This window comes from Lindgomyces ingoldianus (genome assembly GCF_010093535.1).
Source record: "Lindgomyces ingoldianus strain ATCC 200398 unplaced genomic scaffold BDR25scaffold_35, whole genome shotgun sequence".
NCBI classification, from domain to species: Eukaryota; Fungi; Ascomycota; class Dothideomycetes; order Pleosporales; family Lindgomycetaceae; genus Lindgomyces; species Lindgomyces ingoldianus.
Window position 1 is genome coordinate 665,162 of NW_022985196.1, and position 18,746 is coordinate 683,907.

An 18,746-nucleotide genomic window follows, 5' to 3' on the forward strand; every position below is an offset into this window, starting at 1 on the left:
GGCAAAGCGTTCTAGAGGATAGAGATTTCGGTGCGGAAATAGACCTCTCCTTTCCTCAGCTCACACTTCAATCGTGCCCTCTTCCTGAAAATATCTCTTGGGCTCTTTCTCACCGTGGGCAATAAAGTAAATAGTACTTTGTAAATCTCACGATTCGCTAAACGAAAGAGGTGCATCCTACATTAGAATATGGTGATGTTCTCCCTCACCCGGTAGTCAGCTGGAGATTCACGCCCTGCCTTTGTGCATGCACATGAGGGTGTCGGGATGTGATCCAACCATGAGCTGGCCTTGGCAAACCATCAGATCCCTCCCAAAATGGTAAAACGTAATTTTAAATTTTTTTTATGGCAGACTAGCTCCTCCATGGTCGCACGACTATTTAAGCAACGGGTCCCTTAATTTACAACTTCTCCAGAACATTAATTCCCTCGCATTACGTTTGCAACACGTTTAAAATATAATGAATGAACTTGACAATTCTGTCGCGCTCTACAATCCTTTCCTTGTCAGGCATGATGTAGAGGAGAGGCAGGATCACACATTTGAACTTGGAGACCAGTTTACGCAGCCATTTGACGCCTCAATCCAGGATGACGAAGATACTGAGGTACGTAGGAAAGCCTAATGCGATAGAAACATGTTCTAAACGTGCTACAGGACATACCAAACGTGTTCACTGTGGGAAACAATCAAGGACCTCCCCTTACTGCCTCTGAAACGCAGTTTGTTGCAACACTACCAGCCTACCCAAAGACACTAGACGGGGGCTGCGCCTTTATAATTCCTGTAACAAGGAATCAAGAAGGAGAGATACCAGATGTAAAGGATGTCTACAAGAAGGCAACAGAGGTTAGTAATTCTCGAAACACGTTCACAACATGTTCCTAGCACGCACTGAACACGATCAGTTTCAATATTCTAAGCGTCTCATATCTGGGAACCGTCCAACTGTGTGTCCATTCTTCAACAAGCAGCCTGCTCGACGATGGAGATACCAATGCTCTGGTATCAAGTGCTGTCAATACCTTCTAAACACGTTACAAAATTGTTCTCATAATAAGGTCGATGATACCCTCTGGGATAAGATCCGATCACTTCGACCTAATCCTCATACAAGTAAGGATGATGACAAGCAAAGGGCTACAAAGTAAGTATTTTAATACATCTAAAGCGTATTTTAAACATGTTTGTAACAGAATATAGTACCTACATTGGGGCTTGTAAAAGTTTTCAAGAAGGAGCTTGCCGTGATCAAAAGGAGACATGCGGGCCTATTCTTTGCCAACAAGGTGAAGTCGTAAGTGTACACACAATAAACATGTTATAAACGCGGTTCTAACGCGTTTAGTCTCTAGCTGGAGGTCAACCATGGTATATTGGTTGTAAGAGTTGGCACTGGTCTACAAAGGATACAGAGAAGCATTTTATCAAGACGGTTGATGCCAAAGTTGATATAGAGTATCTTCAATCACTGTTTGAGCATGGCTTACCAGCAGAGAATCAGCAATGTGAGCATTGCTTTGTAGTGGAGCCAACGTCAGCACGGGGCGAGAACTGTAGTAAGCTAATATCTAGAACACGTTTGAAACACGCTTCTAACTTGTTTATAGACAAGGACCACCCCCAAGGCGTTGGAAAACTTACAACTGTTCCTTGTTTAGCCACGTGGCAAATTATTATACCAGTTGACCTGAGGGCAATCCCGTATTACGTTCTAATCGCGATTGGAACACATACGCATGTACCGCCTCCTCCCTCTGTGGTTCAGGGTGAGTATGTTGAGGATCTTAAAGATGTGTTGCGGCCAATGCTCACCCCAGGGCTTACGAGATGTGAGTCTGCTTCAGTAACGCGTTTACAACACGTTCTAAATAAGTTTAGCTCAATTCCTAAACTCTAGAGCGCTTCATGTGTATCTTGACCAGCATGGATATCGTTCAATAGAGGACTTACATGTAGCCTTTGCAAACAAGGATCGAGTTTCAAGTATTATCAAGAGCGAGAAGCTTTCTACGTTTCCATATGGGGGTGGGCTTCAAAGTGTTGTTTATGAGTGGAGGACAAGACATCAAACCCCTGAAATTGTAAGCTTTCCTTTATAACACGTTTCAAACATATTCTAAGCACGTTTAGGCGTATATCCGACAGATTATCTCTGGGGTTTCTGGAAACATTATTGTCTGTTTTTTTGACGAGCAGGCTAAGATCCTTATGGACCAGAAGACCTTTCAGATAGATATGTCGTACAAAAGACTCCAAGGAAAGTGGGCTGAGATTCTTATCGCAGTCTTCCATGGGCCGCATAGCAGAAGTAAGTAGCATACAATAGCACGTTTGAAACACGTTTCTAACATGTTACAGTGCTTACGCTTGGTCGTATAGTAACTGACACAGACTCCCGGGACATATCCTTTCTTGGGTTCTGCGCCTTTTTCAAACTAGTTGGAGAGCGTACACAAAAAATTGTCCAGTGGCAGCACCTCCATAAAAAAGGGTTTTACGGGACTACCCTTGACATGTGCAGCAAGCAGATGAAAGGTAGGCAAGTGATCATGTTTGAAACGTGTTATTAACGTGTTTGAAGGGTTTGGTCTATATCTCCAGACTATGGACATGCAGCAACGGGACTGGAGATGGCAACTTGCCTCTTGTACCCGCTTCTGCCTAGCGCACTTTACGCGTAGTATTAATACTGCTGCCCCAACCTCTAGCCACTCAGAGGACTCTGTCTGGAGCCGTATGAGGTCCCTCTGCCAAGTAGAGACAGCTGAGGATTATAATGCATTGTGCAACCTACTAATTCGTAAGTAAAATGTAACAACGCGCTCTGAACGTGTTCTAATCACGTTCCTAGAATCCGAGGAATCTGTATCAGTGAAGAACTGGGCCCTGAACAAGAAGAGTCCTGTGATTGCCGCAGGGATTGCTAGATGCTGCAGTCTGATGACGCTAGACACTTGGAACACGTTAGAAACACATACCAACGCAGCTGAGCAGGCTGGTATGAAGGGATACAGGACCGGCATTCGGGTGTCTTTACTAGAGGCGATACAGAAGTACGATTCTTATTAACACGCTTTAAACATGTTTCTAACGCATTCTATAGTAGTCAACAAATGGACCTCCAGGACGTAAAGGAATTTAATGCAAGGGATAAATATAGGATCTGTACTGCACATAGTAGTGACCAATCACTAAGCCAGCAATATTCTGCTAATCAAGGGCGTGAGGCAAGTAAGTATTATACAATTATGCAAGTAGAACACAAACTAATACGTTTAGAACGGAAATATCAAGAAGAGGAAGAGGTTATTGTCTTATCTGACAACGATGAGGTACTCCCCTCAGTGGGACGTAAATCGAAGTCTCAGAGTCGGTCAAGGGCTTCGCAAGGGAGGTCCTCACCTGCAAGGTCTTCACCATCAAGGTATTCGCCTATAAGATGGTCACCACCTCCTAGGTATGTTATTTTAACACGTTTAGAACATGTTTCTAACACATATATAGGAGTTCAGGTTCCCAGAGCCTTCAAAAGCAAGTTCTAGTGTCTAGCCAGGATATTGCGTACGAGCTGAAGCAGCTGGAGCTTCAAAGGGCTCAGTTACAGCTTGAAAGGGAGAGATTTGAGTTTGAGAAAGAGAAATACGCGTTTGAGATGAGAAAGCGTATATAGTTAGTACAACACGTTTTAAACGTGTTCCAAGCACGTCCTAGTTATAACCAATTAGCTAGCATTCACGTGCATGCCAAGGTAAAATTTTTCACTAGTGGACCTTGGTAACTACAAAGAAGGACTCGGAAATATAGCCGACCCTGCCCACATTGTTTTCTCAGCACGTTTCTAATACAACATCCTTATATCCTCACAACAGGCTCGTCATGGGGAACAAGACATTAATGCTTAATGTCAGTGCCCTGAAACACGTTTCTTCTAACGTGTCCTAACATTGTTCTAGCCTGTTTACCAGAAGTACGCTGGTCTTCAAACCCTTCCTGTCAACACTCCAGAGTTGCAGGAAGATACTACTAATCCGGGCTGCTATACGGTCTACAACGGAGAACTGTTTTGCCGGGCTCTTTGGGATAGGACTGAGAAACAGTCAATGTGTGGGGTATGTGTTAAAACACGTTCCAAACGTGTTGCTAACCACTTTGCTTAGAAGAAGTTTAGTGATAGAGGTGCTGTTATCTACCATCTAAAATCTTTCCACAAAGACTATCCACCAGCCCCTAAGCAGACTGGTCGTTCAACGCATGCCTCTGAACAAACCGCGCTTAGGTTCTATCGGTCACTCTTCTCCCCACCGCAACCCGTTCCAAACACGTTAACAGTACGTTCAGCTAGAGAGGGTGAAACAGATGGCGAAGGGCATGTAGACATGGAAGATCCCCCAAGGGATAAACCAGTAGCTGAGGGACCTGGGGTTGAGGAGACTGAGGTTGAGGGAAATGAGGACGAGGGGGCTGAGGAGCCCGTTGGTTTAGAACGCGTTGCAAATACGTTGGAGAGAGATTCTCTTGCTCAGCCTTCTAGGAGAAAGCGAAAGCGGACACTATCTACCACAGCAAATGCAAAGAGGACTAGGGCTGCTCACGCAGCAAAGGATGTGCTGCCTCCTCTCCCGCTGTACCTGGCTAGCAACGCCAAGAGAGGCCAAGTAAAGAACGAGGTAACATGCACGCAAACACGTTCAGAGCACATTCTAATCACACACAGGTGAACTATAAAAAATGTCTCCACATTCTGAGGGCAAAAGGTCTATCTACTCTCTGTCAGAAATGCGCGAAGGGGGGCTTTGTCCAGTGTCAATTTGGGGAGCACTGTCAAAGTTGGAATCAGTTTCAGAAGCGAGCAGAGGTGTGATCAGAGGAGACATCTATTCGTTCAAGAAAATATAGAATCAGATCTGAACACATTCGCCCCACGCCCCACCCTACTTCTCCTCCTCCTCTCCCCCCTGCTCTTCACCCTCCTGCTCCTCCTCACCCACCTGCTCCTCCTCCTCGTTGTCCTCCTCATCTCTAAAGGCAAAATAGTCCCTATTCTCGCAACTATCAGAATCACCCACTGGACGATCGAAATGGCAATCTGAATGAAACACGTTAGAAGCATGTTAAGAATATGTTCCAATAGTTTCACCCAACTCAAGAAGTAAAATGGATGAGGCAAATAAAGAAATAAAAATAAAGAGAAAAAGCATAAACTTACTCACGCGCGAGCCCCAGTCACGACGGCAGGCAGCGCACAGCACCGTTTTACCCTAGAGCTTAAGGAGCCTGCTCATAGCGGTGAGGTTGACCTGGAACACGTAAGCAACACATTTAAAAGACGCTCCAAAAATCTAATACCTTGCCCCCATATCTGCCACTAGTGTGGAAAATGACCGGCCTCTTGTTCAAGATGGGCAGCGCAGCACTCGCACCAAGCCTCTCGCGCTCCCGCGCAGCAGCAGTCTCTACTGCCACCAAACGATCATGCTCAACTAGTATGTTCAAGTACCATTCTGGTAGTATTAGTGAAACACGTTAGAAACACGTTGGGATCTTGTTATCTTTCACTTCATTGATATATCTAGTCGAAGGCTTGCCCTCATTATCAGACGAGACAACATCAATACCATGCTACGCCTCAACATGAGTACACAGCGCGCCCCGAGTACCAACTACTTTCTAATGCAGTGTCAGTGAAACATGTTTGTAACACGATGGGAACATGTTCCTACTCCGCAGAGATCTCTGCCAACCTTGATGCGGCAGCGTACCTCAGGAGGATAACAATTAAACAAATTTTCAGCTGCTCGCCTTCGTTTGTGTGGGCGCGCTAACTGATTTGAACCTAGCCATGGTTGGGTGACCTGCGGCCTGCACATGAGGTGATTACAACCCTACAATCTCGGTTTGGCAGTTTCTGCGGAAGCCGGAATCTGATATCGAGTGACACAGTTAGTCTTGGGATCTCTCGGTGAGTCTAACTACCACAGGAAATCTTGCGATAATTTCCATGTAGATCGACTACTGTGACGCGTCCCAAAATATTATTATTCTCTGTGCGGAGTAAGATGCCTCGCGTTCAGGTACCTGTTGGGAAAGGCTGCGCTGACTTTCGTGTCTTATATTAGAACGTAGTGTAGTGCAGTAGTTACAGATGTTCGGTAAAAGGAACTAAGCATATTAATCCTCGGGCGAGCTTATATGTCTACCCTAGTGGCCCCGAATCGAATCAAAATCAGCCTTGCGCAACGTGTGAAATCTTCCCGCGAAAATGCTAATTTAAAAGCTACGGTTTCAGATAAGTTTTTTGCCACACACCTTAGTTGAGGCTAGGAATGAGTTTCGTTGGATATGAAAATGGGAGTCCAAAAGATGTGTTGAACCCACAGTTCAAGCATAGTTTCAAGTGGAGTTGTGTTGGTTCCGTCGGTTCACGAGTAGGGTACAGATCGTATGATTGATGAAGGCCGAATATGTTCTAAACTAAGCCCTCACCAACTTAGGATTTCCCTGAAAGCGTATTACATTCTTTCGACAAGATCTCGGGGTTGGACGACAGTTTTCCAGCTTGGGTAGTTGCTCTGCTGCGGACTGAAGATGAGCGGTAGTGCTGTCGTTGAGGTGCATCTGGTGTTACGGCTCGGAGTTCATGCAGTTGGGTGAGCTTGCATCGGGAGGTTTGCGACTTAGCTTTGGGGCAGAGCGCCTGCAAGCGCCCATAAAAACTAATGGGCATCATATTAGTACGGCCGTTACCCATCGTACTAACTTAAGCTATACACTTAGTCACGGCCTTGTTGCTCCTTTGGTTGGTGGCGGTACTGTGAGGAGCTCCTATGGCCACTTCCTCAGCCCTGACATCATAAGAGCTCATCATACAGTCGGCTCTTTCACAGCGGAGATTGCAGCCTCAGATCGGGAAGGATCTCATCGCCTCGTGTGCACTTCGTATAATCTTATTTCGAAACGTTGATCGGGCAATATTATTTTCGCCCCCAATCCCCGCGTCCCTTGGCAGATGGCTGCGGCTTCGCGTAATTTCTCAACGAGGCAGACAACCTCTCTTCACGGAGCAGAAGGATTCCAAAAGGGAGAGCTTGACTTGCCTAGGTGAACACACGAGATTTGACAAAACGTTTCGTGGTAATCTTGGGGCGATAGATGGGCTGCGCCTCCAGCCGCGAGAGGAAGATGAAACAACTAGGACCAAGAGACCAGGCTTCGATTCCTTCAAACAAATTAGTCGCACGTTTCCATCGTCATGTTACTACGAACTTCAGTTTTTAGACCCATTAGGGCTTATAAAAAGATCTTGGTTCCCTTCAGCATTTGTATCCAGCAAGCAAACAAAGCTAGCAGCATTAGCATTTCAGCGATACCCCCCGAGCTATTTCCTAACACCAAAGTTTTTTTCCTCTCATTTTAGTCACTCTTTCCATTCCGACTTATTAGCACTCATTCAAAATGCGTTACCAAAGTATCATACTTGCCGCAGCTACTGTTGCATCTGTTTCTGCCCGAGCCCATATGCCGCTCTCAAAACGGGAGGAGGTCAACGATCCTAATGGCAACATCAAAATCACCTGTACGTCATATTCCATCCTGAAATATCAGTCTAGTACAGGTTAGTCTAACAGTAGAAACAGTCTCTGACGAAACCGTCAAACTCGGCACCATTACCATCGAGACAATCATCGACGCTCTCGCCAAAGCTTGCAGTACCCAGGGCCAATGCGACACCAGTGCTCTTGAATTCAAAGGACAATTAGTCGAGTCTGGCACAGGCTCGGTAACAGACGAAACTTTGACCGTCGATCCAAGTGGTGCATATCCAACCTGGATCCATAATGGTCTCATTGATAGTCTCTATGCTGCCGTCAAGGCCATTGCCAAATGTGAAGATGTCACCAACACGCCAACTTGCGGATTTTCAGCATATTACTGCCCATGTGAGTGGGATCTCCTTCAAGCCCTATTCCAAGCCTAGAGTTTAGGACACAGTTGGTAGAGAAATTTTACTAATACTGTGCTTTCCCAGCAAAACCATTCACGGTAACGGAATGTGTTGTCCCGCAGTACTGGGGAATCAACTACCAAGCTCCTGATGCGACAAACGCTGCTCCTCCATTCATCGGTGCCGACATGCATATTACGCTTGACGAGGGAGGCTTCTGCACAACGCTCTTGACTAGCTTGGGTGCGGTTGCTGGTAAGTCATCAGCCATTCTCTTCCTCTTCACAGCCTCGAAAATATTGCGCTCGTATACTTACACGGAGTTCTAGGTGCTGTGCACGGTGTCGGAGGCGGCATTTTCACACTTCTGAGCTTGGCTTGCAAGGATTAGGGAGGAAGGAAGAGTTTGGTTGGGAGGGACGGAATACGAATATATCTTCTGTGTATGATCTTCTTTCAAATTAGAAAGCTGCTACGGCAACGCTACAATTAAAAGCTTATTTCAATACCACATTCGCGTGTCCAGCTGGTTAGTTGATTTGTGGGTGAAAGGGGAATGATAGTTATAATTATGGCTCGATCTGAAGTCGTTATGCTTTATTTCAGCAAATCTGGCTTCAGGACTTTTCATTCGGGCTAAGAGATACGTTGAAGTTGAGTCGAGAGAGGCCCTTAGGTTTGGTGGTGGCTCAGCCCTACGGAAGTGATAAAGTACTGCAGAATCTTATTGTTAGAAATGTCGGCCTTGAAAAGAAATCTCCATTGTGTACGCGTTACGCTTGCTACCGAATACCCATAGATAACAACAAGTTCTTCCGTTACTTACCCGGAAACAGAGTGGTCTTGTTTACTGTAGTACCTCTATGTTTGGGGACTTCTGACTCCTTTTTTGGAGGTTTTCTGTCACCGCTTTTGGAGTCACTTGCACCTGAAGTGCCAAGTCCAGCTCCTGCAACTCCGTAATTAAAGCCGTCTATATTGAAAAGTAATTAAAAGGTCGTCCGCTACTTCCAATTGATTACACAAGATGCTCGCTAGTGAAGAACTCCAACTCTTAGCCCGAATCAAGAGCATTTAATCTTTTTATATTAGGCCCAGTCTCTGCGGTCAAGTCCACTGTGTTCCATTCCCAAATATCCTGCAAGTTCTCCGTCATCCAGCGTTCATCCATCATTTCATCCCCTTCCTTATCTTCTTTCCGATTGCTTGACCGTGTATGAGACAACGGCACAGCCTCGATTCTCCGAAGTTGATCCCTAGCTGTTGGCAAGCTAGAAAGGGTACTTTCATACATGTTGCTGGCGTTGGCGCCGAGTTGAGCGTTGTCAAATGCGAGTAGATCCTCCTCTAGCGGCGAGTTCCACCCAACTGAAGTATCACAAAGCTGGGCTGTAACATCATTGGGGACATTTTGTTCCAAGGACAATGAAATTATGCAATGTCCAGGATCCTGAAGATGAGGTGTCGATGTTTCTGTGTTCGGGGTGTCTTTTTCACTAACTACTAGAGATGTTAGGGATGCGTTAGGATCTCCGCCCGCACTAGAGCCGCTTCCAGTCGATTGAGTCTTGTGGTTTTCAGGCGTGTCAGTGCGCGGTTGTTGTAGACGTGCTTTGCAAGCTTCTACAATAAGACTGATTCGATCTTTAATGCCATCAAGGATGCTTGGAATAAAGTGGGATAGTTCCTTCTGTAACTCTTCTTCTAGGACTTCGCTAAGAACCTCTTCGATCCGGCTTAACATGACCATTTTGTCAACTTTTCTGTCACGTTAATGAAAAGTGTTGATTGAAGACAGAAAGACTTACATGGAGGCGGAACCTTCCTATATCCCGGAAAAATAGCCTTGAAAAGCAGTGTCCACTTCTCTTCAATGTTAGTCTGCCTGCAAATGACATCTTTGGCAGTTATACGCTCCCAGTGCTCTGGTGTTAGGCGGTCATCTGGTGGCTCATCGCGTAGCTCGCATGATGTTGCGCTTCGGGTGTGTAGTTTTAAATCCTTCCTCGACTTCATATCCATCCAGCATCGCTCACATCGAAGTGGCTGAGTGTGGTCACGTTTCAGGTGTGTCCTAATCAAGGTCATTGATGTCCTATTACCTCCATACAGGCACAATACCTCAGTCGGGACATATTGGCGAAACCCTTGCCACTACTACAGGCTTGGATTTGCGCGTACCTTTCTGGATCTCTTATGTAAAAAGGACAGCGCAGACCCAGGTGTGGCCCCCGGTCTAGGGGGCCTTTCCCTCTCTTCTTTCGCCGCCGTTCATCGTCATCATCATCCTGAGAGTCGTTTTCCCCATCATCGCCAGGGTCTCTATCGTCATCTCGTGTTCTTTTCCTCGACCCAGACTGACTAAGGGAGCCTGTAGTGAGTAGTGGAGCAGATGAAGATGATGACTGTTGGTTTGAGTGTACACTCGAGTTGGGAGATCCTAACGAGGTCCAAGCGCCAGTGACCATTGGAATGGCACGCTCCAACAGGTCCCCAACCATCGTTGAAACAAGTCTCGATGCTACCGAGCCAAGTATTCCATCCATGTCTACATGTCCTGGAAGATTTGGTGATGACACTGGTCGGGTTAGAGGAATATCCGACACCTCAGCCTTCACTACTGATGGAACCTTCGGTATCGTGTCGCTGGGATCTATTGAGGCTTGAGTAGTCTCTGGAGACGCCTTGACAATATTTCCTGTTTTGGAATTTCCTTCAAAAGCCTGCCAGGACCCTACCGAATTAGGGATATTGTCATCTGAAGAGTAATTCCCCAGCGACCTGTTGTCCGAGTCATCATCGTCATCACTTGCCGAGCCTTCGGTGTGCTTTTCAGCGCTGCTGGATCCGCCCACATGTTGTTTGATCCAACAGCTACTATTGGATTCATCTTCATAATGCGAGAGGATGTGTCGGCACCTTTTGTCCCACGACTTGAAGCACTTAGAACAAAACGGGCATTGGAGTTGAATGTTTGGTCGAAAGTCGAGTTTTGATCTCTCAAGGACCAATTCATGCTCCAGACTCTTGTGGTAGTCTTTGGCATGTTTAATAAACTTGTCTCTGCGACCGATTAAGAACGGATTCGGTTCCTTGCCCTCCAAGCATAAGTAGCATAGCCAAAGCTCTTGTGGTTCATGCAGTTCTTCATGACGCCTCCAATCAAACGAGTACTTTGTACTTCTTCCGCAACCGAAGGTACACTTAAATGGGCCAACTGTGACGACTCGCCGTCCATCACTTTGAGCTCGACGCCTTTTACAGACTTGGATGTACTTCTCTACCAAATCTAGCTGGTCTCGGGGAAGATGTTTGTTTGCTTCTGCAACCGAATACGAGGATGAAATGCGATCCTTCTGATAGGTATATCCTTTGGTGGCCTTCCCAGAGGTTATAGCGGACCCGATTATGTAGTTGCTGACCAAATGCGAAGGGGCTTTGACAAGGGTGGACAGTGCATTTACCTGTTCATCAGTGACCAAGGGATTTTGATTTAATCTGACCCAATTTTTGATGAACTTCTCCTGTCCATTGGTCAATCCTTCGCCCTTATAAGAGGGTCTAAACTGTGAGAGCTCAGGATTCGACTGAAGCATAGCATTGTGCGGGAAAGAATAATGGCCATGGAAACCATGTGTCCTCGGTTCTGTATCCAGTCTTTTTCTCTCCAGGGAAGATCCGTGTGAACTAGATAACTCGCTTGAGACTTGCCCGAAAGGTTTTGACTTTGAATAGAATAAAGGCGGAATACTATGTAACCACAGTTCTCCGGGGTGGAAATTCCGTGAGACAGTCTGCGACGCAGATGTGCTACTATGATATGCCGAGTCATAGATGGTATTATTAGCCTAGTCAAATCAGAAACAATTCGTGCATAGGTCTAGGTTTATACGGAAAACCTAGGTTATAGGTCTCGCAAAGAAGACAACGTTCGTCGGACCGTTTCCGCTGACGAAGGTTCGAACAATGTTGAGTTGAGAATGTCTACTCACCATCTCATCCATTGGATCATGCCGCCAATTCTCAGTTCCGCCAGGAACAGAATATTGAAGTGACTGTGGAGCTGCGGAGACCAGACTCCCCTGGTCTGCAAAAGCATATGTCGAGAGAGGGCCTGTCGAACCATGTTCATGTGCAGTACCTGATTCATTACTTTCGTGGCTAAGCATGTCTGTACCTCTGTTGTCAGAGGCCTGAATTGGGGACAGGAAGTCCATTGTCGTAGGCCGAAGGCCAAGTTGTCGTGCTCAAGAACGAGAGAGCAGACCAGTGACCTTCGCTTACCTCTCAGGGACGGGTTGTGTTGTGCTTGTTTGAGGTAGTGTAAGGGTCACTCAGGCTTCTTAATAGATTGATGGCGTACAGGGAGTGAATCCACCATGTTTGGGTCGATTGAGCATAAGTATTTTCGGTTATGGAGCTAGAAATCATCTACGGCCATCGTTCAAGGTTTCAATTTTCTGCTTCAGCAACACCGAGGTTCAGCTCAAATGTGCTGCAAGGCTGAAACCTGGGCTATGGCAGTGCAGTCGCCTTGGTTTCTAGGCCAATCAGCAGGTCGACTACAGTAGCCACAATAAGCAGCCACAAGTGAAAGTCTCCAGATACCGATTGGCTAGCGGTTCTTTTCATAGCAGAGTGCCGATTTGAAGCTTGGTAAGTTAAGGTACGCATTGTGCTTCAATGGTTGAGCCCTTTCAATGGTTGAGCCCTTTCAATTTCAGAAGCGATGATATTATTAGTGTTCTTTATGCGCGCATTAAAAATTTCTTTTCAGTCCAAGATCCTGGATTCGCATACTAGTGATGAATGACTTCACAACTATTAAAACTGCAGTACGTCTGCTCACCAACCAAAACCTCAGAATTATGAATCACCGTATCGTTCAAAATGTACATCTGGAATCATTAGTTATGTGTGAATCCCATTAACCAACCCAACCCAACTAGATTGGTTTGAGCAAGAGGCTCTACTCTTCACTGCTATTCTGCCCAAACGATCCGACATAATATCCAAAGACACTCAACCACAACACAGAAAACAAATTGACCGTGAGGCGTAGAAAGACGCGGGACGCTTGACGGCGGAGGCGCTCAGGGCTGAGAGAATTAGGAGGGAAACAAAGTAACACGACTTATAATTCATAGATTAGGGTGAAACCCCTTACAAATACCTAGGTGGTAGAAGCCCTCTATCACAAGTGTTGTCATATGCCATATGCCGAGTTAGTTTCCTAAGAGGGCTCACAGTGCACAACAGGCCTGCATGATCGCTTCTCGATTTCGCTTCGACTTCGCTTCTAATACCATTGCATGCAGAGCATGCCACGTTGGAAGATATTCCGACAAGTAAAGACAAACAAAAGTTCACTTAAGGAGCGATCTAACGGTTTCGTTAAGTTTTGATGATACCAAAAGCAGTAAGAGTTAACATTAAACGAACTAACAACCGTGGAAGTCTGTGGTAAGTTGCAGTAAATTGTACTCTTAGTTATGTAATACTAGTGAGAGAAATGTTAGTTGGAGCTAGGATAACGGCAAGAAACTTGTGCTGCGATCAGATCAAATAATATGTTGGCTTAGACGCCTACAAGTTCGGGAGCAAACCTTGCAAGGTATGAAGGCATCGCAGCCAACCTTTCACCCTTTATATGGAAGGGGACGCAGTGAGACGACAGCTTGAGTAAAGGCGTCGGCTAGTTCAGAAAGTCACGTGATCACCAGGTTTTGTTGGGAAAGGAATACCCCCTGTCACTCATCGTCATTGGGCTTTCCCTGTTTCCTCTCTCTCCTAACCAACACAACCTCCTCCCTTACCATCTCCGGAGCAAGTATGCCTTCTAGCCCATTGTCATCTCTATCAAAATAAAGTGCCCACTCCCCAGGCCCATATTTGACTGCCATAAATCCTTCCCAGCCCTCGAAGGTGACCCTCCTATCCATCTTGGTGACATCCCAAGGGCCCACAAGATGCGGTTCAGATTCCTCACGATTCCCATGCTTGACCTCATGGGTATCTTGATCGACGTATATCCAATTTAGCTGTGGAGGGTCGTCTGAGATGGTGGAGACAAAGCCCTCTCCAAGCCTACCCCAATTCTTGTCTGGAAACGGGAGAAAATAACCTGCGAAAGGGTGATCCTCGGGGCAGCCGTCTGGATATTCCTCTGTTGACATGGCGAGGTACAACTGCGGAATCGTTATCATTCGTCGTGACCCAAAATGGGTTGATCCTCGTTGAGACATTCGGGGGCCATCGCACCTTATTGCTGCTTAGAACTATTTCGCATCCATCAACTTCCCTCCCGTCCTCCGAGAATCGAGAACAGTTCACGATAAGATTTGTCTTCAAGCCCCGATGCTTTTCTTTTGCATTCTGCTTTTGGCCTTGGCGCACTGCTTCAGTCGTACCTATAATTGCGGGACACGCGGCAATCGCAGTAAGAATGCCCAACACCATGATCTCTAATTGACGAGTGGAAATGCTTGGACGAAGGCGTAATAACCGATTCCTTGTGGATTAATCCGCAACGAGGGAGTTTTGGTAATTTTTGAGTTGGAGGACAACCTGTAAAGCGATCTCAGAAAGTCTAAAATTTTCGCGGCTCCGCAAATGCTTACGAAATTTGGTTCATCACTGGAAATTCGGAATGACGTCGATTATCACGAAAAGAGAGCGCGACCTGTTAAGGACAGCCGAACCGACATGCACTCTGGAGCGCTCATTACTGACATTGAAACGCGTCACTGGAAGGACTCCCAGTTTTCATTGGTTCCAGAAAGCCACTAGGAATGATAAGGTTCTGATCACAGTAGATTTCCCAGAGGCAAACGGAGTGCAGCGCCTACTCCCTCAATTTAAACCTGCTTTGATCCTCCCATCGTTCATCTCTTGGGCTTGACCCTGTTTCTGGACGCGACGGGCGCATTGCGGTGAGATGCACTGCCCGCGCAACCCCGCCACCTGGCCAAATAAACCGGATCTTCAACAGTTGCTTTAGTTCCGTGTGAATTTGAGTGTAAGATGTTCAGGTGCTGACCATACAGTTCCGCAATGACGCCATGGATTTCAGCTCCCAAGTTTTCTATAAGAAAGGCCTTTGTTACTATCAATTCACCCTATAATTATTCAACAATTCATCGGTCCATCAAACATCACTTAAAACGTTGCTCCCAACGACATTAAAGAGAACAGATTCTGCGATATCGATGGCGTCAGAGTAAGTCCCAACTTGCGCGTCCTACTATCCTAGCTCTAGCCTTTCATTCCGAGTAACACTCCTTTTCCAGAACTCCCGTTACCGATTACCCAGCCCAGGGAAACACATCATCTGAAAGTTCTTCTAGTCCAGCAGCCGAGCGCAAGAAGCCGAAGAAGCTTGGCCAGAACCAGCTCCAAAAAGCACCCCCACCACAATTTAACGATTACGATGACGATGACGATGAACAGGCATTCGGAGCCATCCCGCCCGAACCTGTTGTCATGCCAAGGAGGAGCGGAGGTCGTAGGATGGTGCCGGTCCACCAGTCTCGCATTGCAGATCGACCAGCGAAAGTGGGGGAGAAGGACAGTAGTTTGAAGATCAAGATCGAGTTGGATCTGGAAGTCGAGGTAGAGATATACGCTCGGGTGAAGGGTGATGTGACGATAGGGCTGATGTAGTGTGTTGTTTATAGGTCGAAATTTACGCCCGAGTCAAGGGAGATGTCACGATTGGTTTATTGTAAGATGTGAGTTGAGCATCTGTCGTCGGAACGAAATAGTAATTCATTCTTACAGTACAACATGAACATGGCTTTTGAGACATGACCCACGCTTTCTTCACCGCCCTGGCCGCCCTCGCCTTCCTACTCACCCTGGGTTACTTTTGGAGCGTTTACAGTTGTTTTGGTAGTTAATGGGGACCCCGGGAATCTCGCAAAGTATTTGTCGCATGCGAGATCTACAGAGAAACCTCTGTCCTCACAGAAAACTAATACTCGGACAAGTAAATAGCAATATTACCTACATCAGGATTTTCACGGCTCTGAGAGAACCCACCTAATTGTGGCTGGTGCATGTATATTTGTGATCCTCAAATTTTCGTCGACGGGAATACTTACGAGCACTGCGAACCAGTTACTAAGCACGATCCGAACTTTGAAGAGAAACCTTTTAAACCTTGAAATGACGCTCGAAGACCTAGGTACAGAGAGGTTTGCATGTGGGAAGTGACGCATAGGCCATGTGCAATTGGGAGTGCACCTCGGTACACACATGCCAACAGTGGGGCAGATGATGCACTCACTTGACGCAAAAATTATCCACGACCGTTTTGTTGGTGAAAAATTAAATAGTTCACCAGTCCAGCCCTTACCTAGCACTTTCACACCCAGGAACGTTCACACTCAGGAAGTTGCGGCGTTCGTCCACCTGGGTAGCATCGATTAGCACAGAATAAGCCTGCTACAAGAGAAAGTGGGTCAGAGGACGATCGGACGGAATCTCACACGATTGGAGCCTAGATTTTGTTGGGAGAAGAATGGGTCCGTGAGCACATGCTACAGCTGCCTTCTGTATCATGAAACCGTGGCTTGTTGGGACAGAGAAAGATATGTATGCGCACATACGCGTCTTCACTCAGAAAGATCAAACCACCATGTAAAGTGGAAAAATCCGTCTTCTGGTTTGGCCATATTGAAAAAAAATCCCCCATTTTGTCCAACAACAAAGCAATGATAGGAACTTCCATCTTCGACTACGTTTTCATTCGGTCCTGCATATTTTTCCTGCACTGGATCGCTCCCCTTAGTGTTTTCTGCTGTTTAATATCTCTCGTCTACACTCCCCCGTTCCATGTCCCTCTGAGCTTGCAGGTTGCGGCCGCCCTCGAGACAGCGTTTTACTTTCTCGTGTACCACCCTCGCAAGATCTACCTGCAGAGATCCGCGACACATCCAACGACTATCAGCCGCGATGAGCGCCGTGCGCTCTTCCAGCGTTGTCTCGAGAATACTCCGGACCCGGAGCGTTTCCTCACTAAATGGTTCGTGGATGCCCCTGCATCGGAGATCAAACGGGAGAACCTCAAAGATTTCTTTCGTTGGGCCTATTTGAATACTGGGGAGCCTGACATTGAAGAAAATGAAGAGCTGGAGGAGTATGTTAGAAGAATGGAGGAACTATTAGGGAGGAAATTGGAACCTGGGAGGGGGAAGGCAGAGTGCTTCAGGCTTACTCTTAACAAGGTTGATATGTTACATCGGAGTTTAACATGGTACTTGGTAAGCTCTTGCGGGAAGAATTGTGCATGATTTTGCCATTCCAAGGAACGAAATACACAGCCAGCCTGACTTCCTCACATAGTGTGTGTTCGTCGTCGACACCCTGGCATCTGCATACATGCTCTACCATTCCTTCAACTTCTACCCTACTTCTCTCCATCGGTTTCTCTCTGTTTTCCCATTCCGGCCCCTTGGACTTCTCAGCTCTCACCGCTCTCCTGCGAAAACAATTGCCTACTGGCACCGTCCACACACCTCCAAAACCAGACTTCCCGTCCTGTTCATACATGGTATCGGCATTGGACTTTATCCATACGTAAATCTATTAGCCGAACTGAATTCAGAAGATGACACAGATGGAGACTTGGGCATCATCGCCGTGGAAATCATGTCAGTGAGCTTTAGGATCACGGATGAAGCGCTGAAGAAGGAAGAGATGTGCCAGGAGATCGATTGCATATTAAAGGCGCATGGGTGGGAAAAGTTTGTGCTGGTGTCGCATTCGTGAGTCTCCCCTTCCACATATTCTCACTGCATCATCTCCAGGAAATATTCTAGTACCAGTCCTAATCTTACGTTCAGCTATGGAAGTGTAATCGCTACTCATCTCCTGAACACGCCAAAAATCGCGCAGAGGATAGATTCACTCGTATTTATTGACCCGGTGACTTTCTTACTACATCTCCCAGATGTAGCATACAACTTTGTAAGACCTTTCCACCCCCCTTCGAGATACGTCCCCACTTACCTCCATCCCAAATTAGACGTGCCGTAAACCAAACCGCGCCAATGAGTACCAGCTGCATTACTTCGCATCCAAAGATATGGGCGTCTCGCACACCCTCTTTCGGCGCTTCTTCTGGAGTGAGAATATATTGTGGAAGGAAGATATTCAAAATCATCGTGTGACTGTGGTGTTGGGGGGCAAGGATCTGATCGTGAACACCGAAGCTGTGAGAGCGTATCTTGCCAGCAACGGGAGTGCGAGCCCCGAAAAAGGAACCTGGAAAGAGGGGCATTGGAAAGGAGACAAATTAGACGTGTTGTGGTTTTCTGAGTTGGATCATGCCCAGGTTTTTGATAAGAGGAGCACGAGGGCGACGTTAGTGGATATTGTTAGGGCTTATTGTGATACTGAATAGCTAGTGATGGCTACCAAGGGTATGGTTATAGATTGTAATATTAGATAGGCTAGGATGCCTGATGGATTAATGCCTCTTCAAGTATATTTAGGTAGCTGCAGCACTTCGCTTAGGCGCCTCACCACCACGGACACTGAATTATTGGATGGTATTCTTTTTCTAAACGATCTCCCTAGAATCTACTCAAGCCTGTCAGTAACTAAACATCTGGGCGGTAAATCACCCTTTTCAAATCCTTCCCGGGTCCAACGTGACCAACAGCACGGACTACGATAGAACTTCACAAGACGTTACCACGTGAACCGTACAAAAGTAGTAACTTTGTGAGTCGTAACTTACGATTGATGAAGCTGAAAAGTTGAGTCATATTACGATTGAGATAGACTTTTTGGA

At 46.4% G+C, this 18,746-nt stretch overlaps 7 protein-coding genes across 7 annotated transcripts; 5 read left to right on the forward strand and 2 right to left on the reverse strand.

The window, feature by feature from the left end:
• Positions 1 to 1,444: 1,444 nt before the first annotated feature.
• BDR25DRAFT_238033 (uncharacterized protein) lies at positions 1,445 to 3,075 on the forward strand (the record flags this gene model as incomplete). The annotated part of the gene is made up of 7 exons (XM_033685624.1): positions 1,445 to 1,562; positions 1,614 to 1,835; positions 1,885 to 2,087; positions 2,137 to 2,314; positions 2,365 to 2,541; positions 2,588 to 2,806; positions 2,858 to 3,075. Coding segments are annotated over 7 exons (1,335 nt in total), but the record flags the coding sequence as incomplete, so codon positions are not given.
• Positions 3,076 to 3,826: 751 nt separating this feature from the next.
• On the forward strand, positions 3,827 to 4,898 carry BDR25DRAFT_80037 (uncharacterized protein). The gene is made up of 4 exons (XM_033699072.1): positions 3,827 to 3,909; positions 3,960 to 4,115; positions 4,164 to 4,673; positions 4,721 to 4,898. The coding sequence occupies exons 1-4, from the start codon at positions 3,883 to 3,885 to the stop codon at positions 4,865 to 4,867; spliced, it is 840 nt and encodes a 279-aa protein (XP_033543017.1). The 5' UTR covers positions 3,827 to 3,882; the 3' UTR covers positions 4,868 to 4,898.
• Positions 4,899 to 7,341: 2,443 nt separating this feature from the next.
• BDR25DRAFT_306336 (uncharacterized protein) lies at positions 7,342 to 8,358 on the forward strand. Its single transcript, XM_033690604.1, has 4 exons — positions 7,342 to 7,579; positions 7,641 to 7,943; positions 8,033 to 8,203; positions 8,278 to 8,358. The coding sequence occupies exons 1-4, from the start codon at positions 7,459 to 7,461 to the stop codon at positions 8,337 to 8,339; spliced, it is 657 nt and encodes a 218-aa protein (XP_033543018.1). The 5' UTR covers positions 7,342 to 7,458; the 3' UTR covers positions 8,340 to 8,358.
• A 2,463-nt stretch (positions 8,359 to 10,821) lies between these two features.
• On the reverse strand, positions 10,822 to 11,283 carry BDR25DRAFT_194397 (uncharacterized protein; the record flags this gene model as incomplete). Its single annotated transcript, XM_033684311.1, has 1 exon — positions 10,822 to 11,283. A coding segment is annotated over one exon (462 nt), but the record flags the coding sequence as incomplete, so codon positions are not given.
• A 1,424-nt stretch (positions 11,284 to 12,707) lies between these two features.
• BDR25DRAFT_395950 (uncharacterized protein) lies at positions 12,708 to 14,407 on the reverse strand (the record flags this gene model as incomplete). Its single annotated transcript, XM_033698405.1, has 11 exons — positions 12,708 to 12,747; positions 12,788 to 12,846; positions 12,890 to 12,935; positions 12,991 to 13,047; positions 13,116 to 13,317; positions 13,360 to 13,389; positions 13,450 to 13,492; positions 13,539 to 13,643; positions 13,669 to 13,695; positions 13,744 to 14,136; positions 14,165 to 14,407. The coding sequence occupies 11 exons, from the start codon at positions 14,405 to 14,407 to the stop codon at positions 12,708 to 12,710; spliced, it is 1,245 nt and encodes a 414-aa protein (XP_033543020.1).
• Positions 14,408 to 14,867: 460 nt separating this feature from the next.
• BDR25DRAFT_345754 (uncharacterized protein) lies at positions 14,868 to 15,968 on the forward strand. The gene is made up of 3 exons (XM_033694079.1): positions 14,868 to 15,167; positions 15,238 to 15,678; positions 15,728 to 15,968. Exons 1-2 carry the CDS (start codon positions 15,157 to 15,159, stop codon positions 15,608 to 15,610), a joined length of 384 nt encoding a protein of 127 aa, XP_033543021.1. The 5' UTR covers positions 14,868 to 15,156; the 3' UTR covers positions 15,611 to 15,678; positions 15,728 to 15,968.
• Positions 15,969 to 16,556: 588 nt separating this feature from the next.
• Positions 16,557 to 18,478, forward strand: BDR25DRAFT_294303 (alpha/beta-hydrolase). The gene is made up of 4 exons (XM_033688770.1): positions 16,557 to 17,237; positions 17,293 to 17,715; positions 17,794 to 17,917; positions 17,976 to 18,478. Exons 1-4 carry the CDS (start codon positions 16,663 to 16,665, stop codon positions 18,351 to 18,353), a joined length of 1,500 nt encoding a protein of 499 aa, XP_033543022.1. The 5' UTR covers positions 16,557 to 16,662; the 3' UTR covers positions 18,354 to 18,478.
• The last annotated feature ends 268 nt before the right edge of the window (positions 18,479 to 18,746 follow it).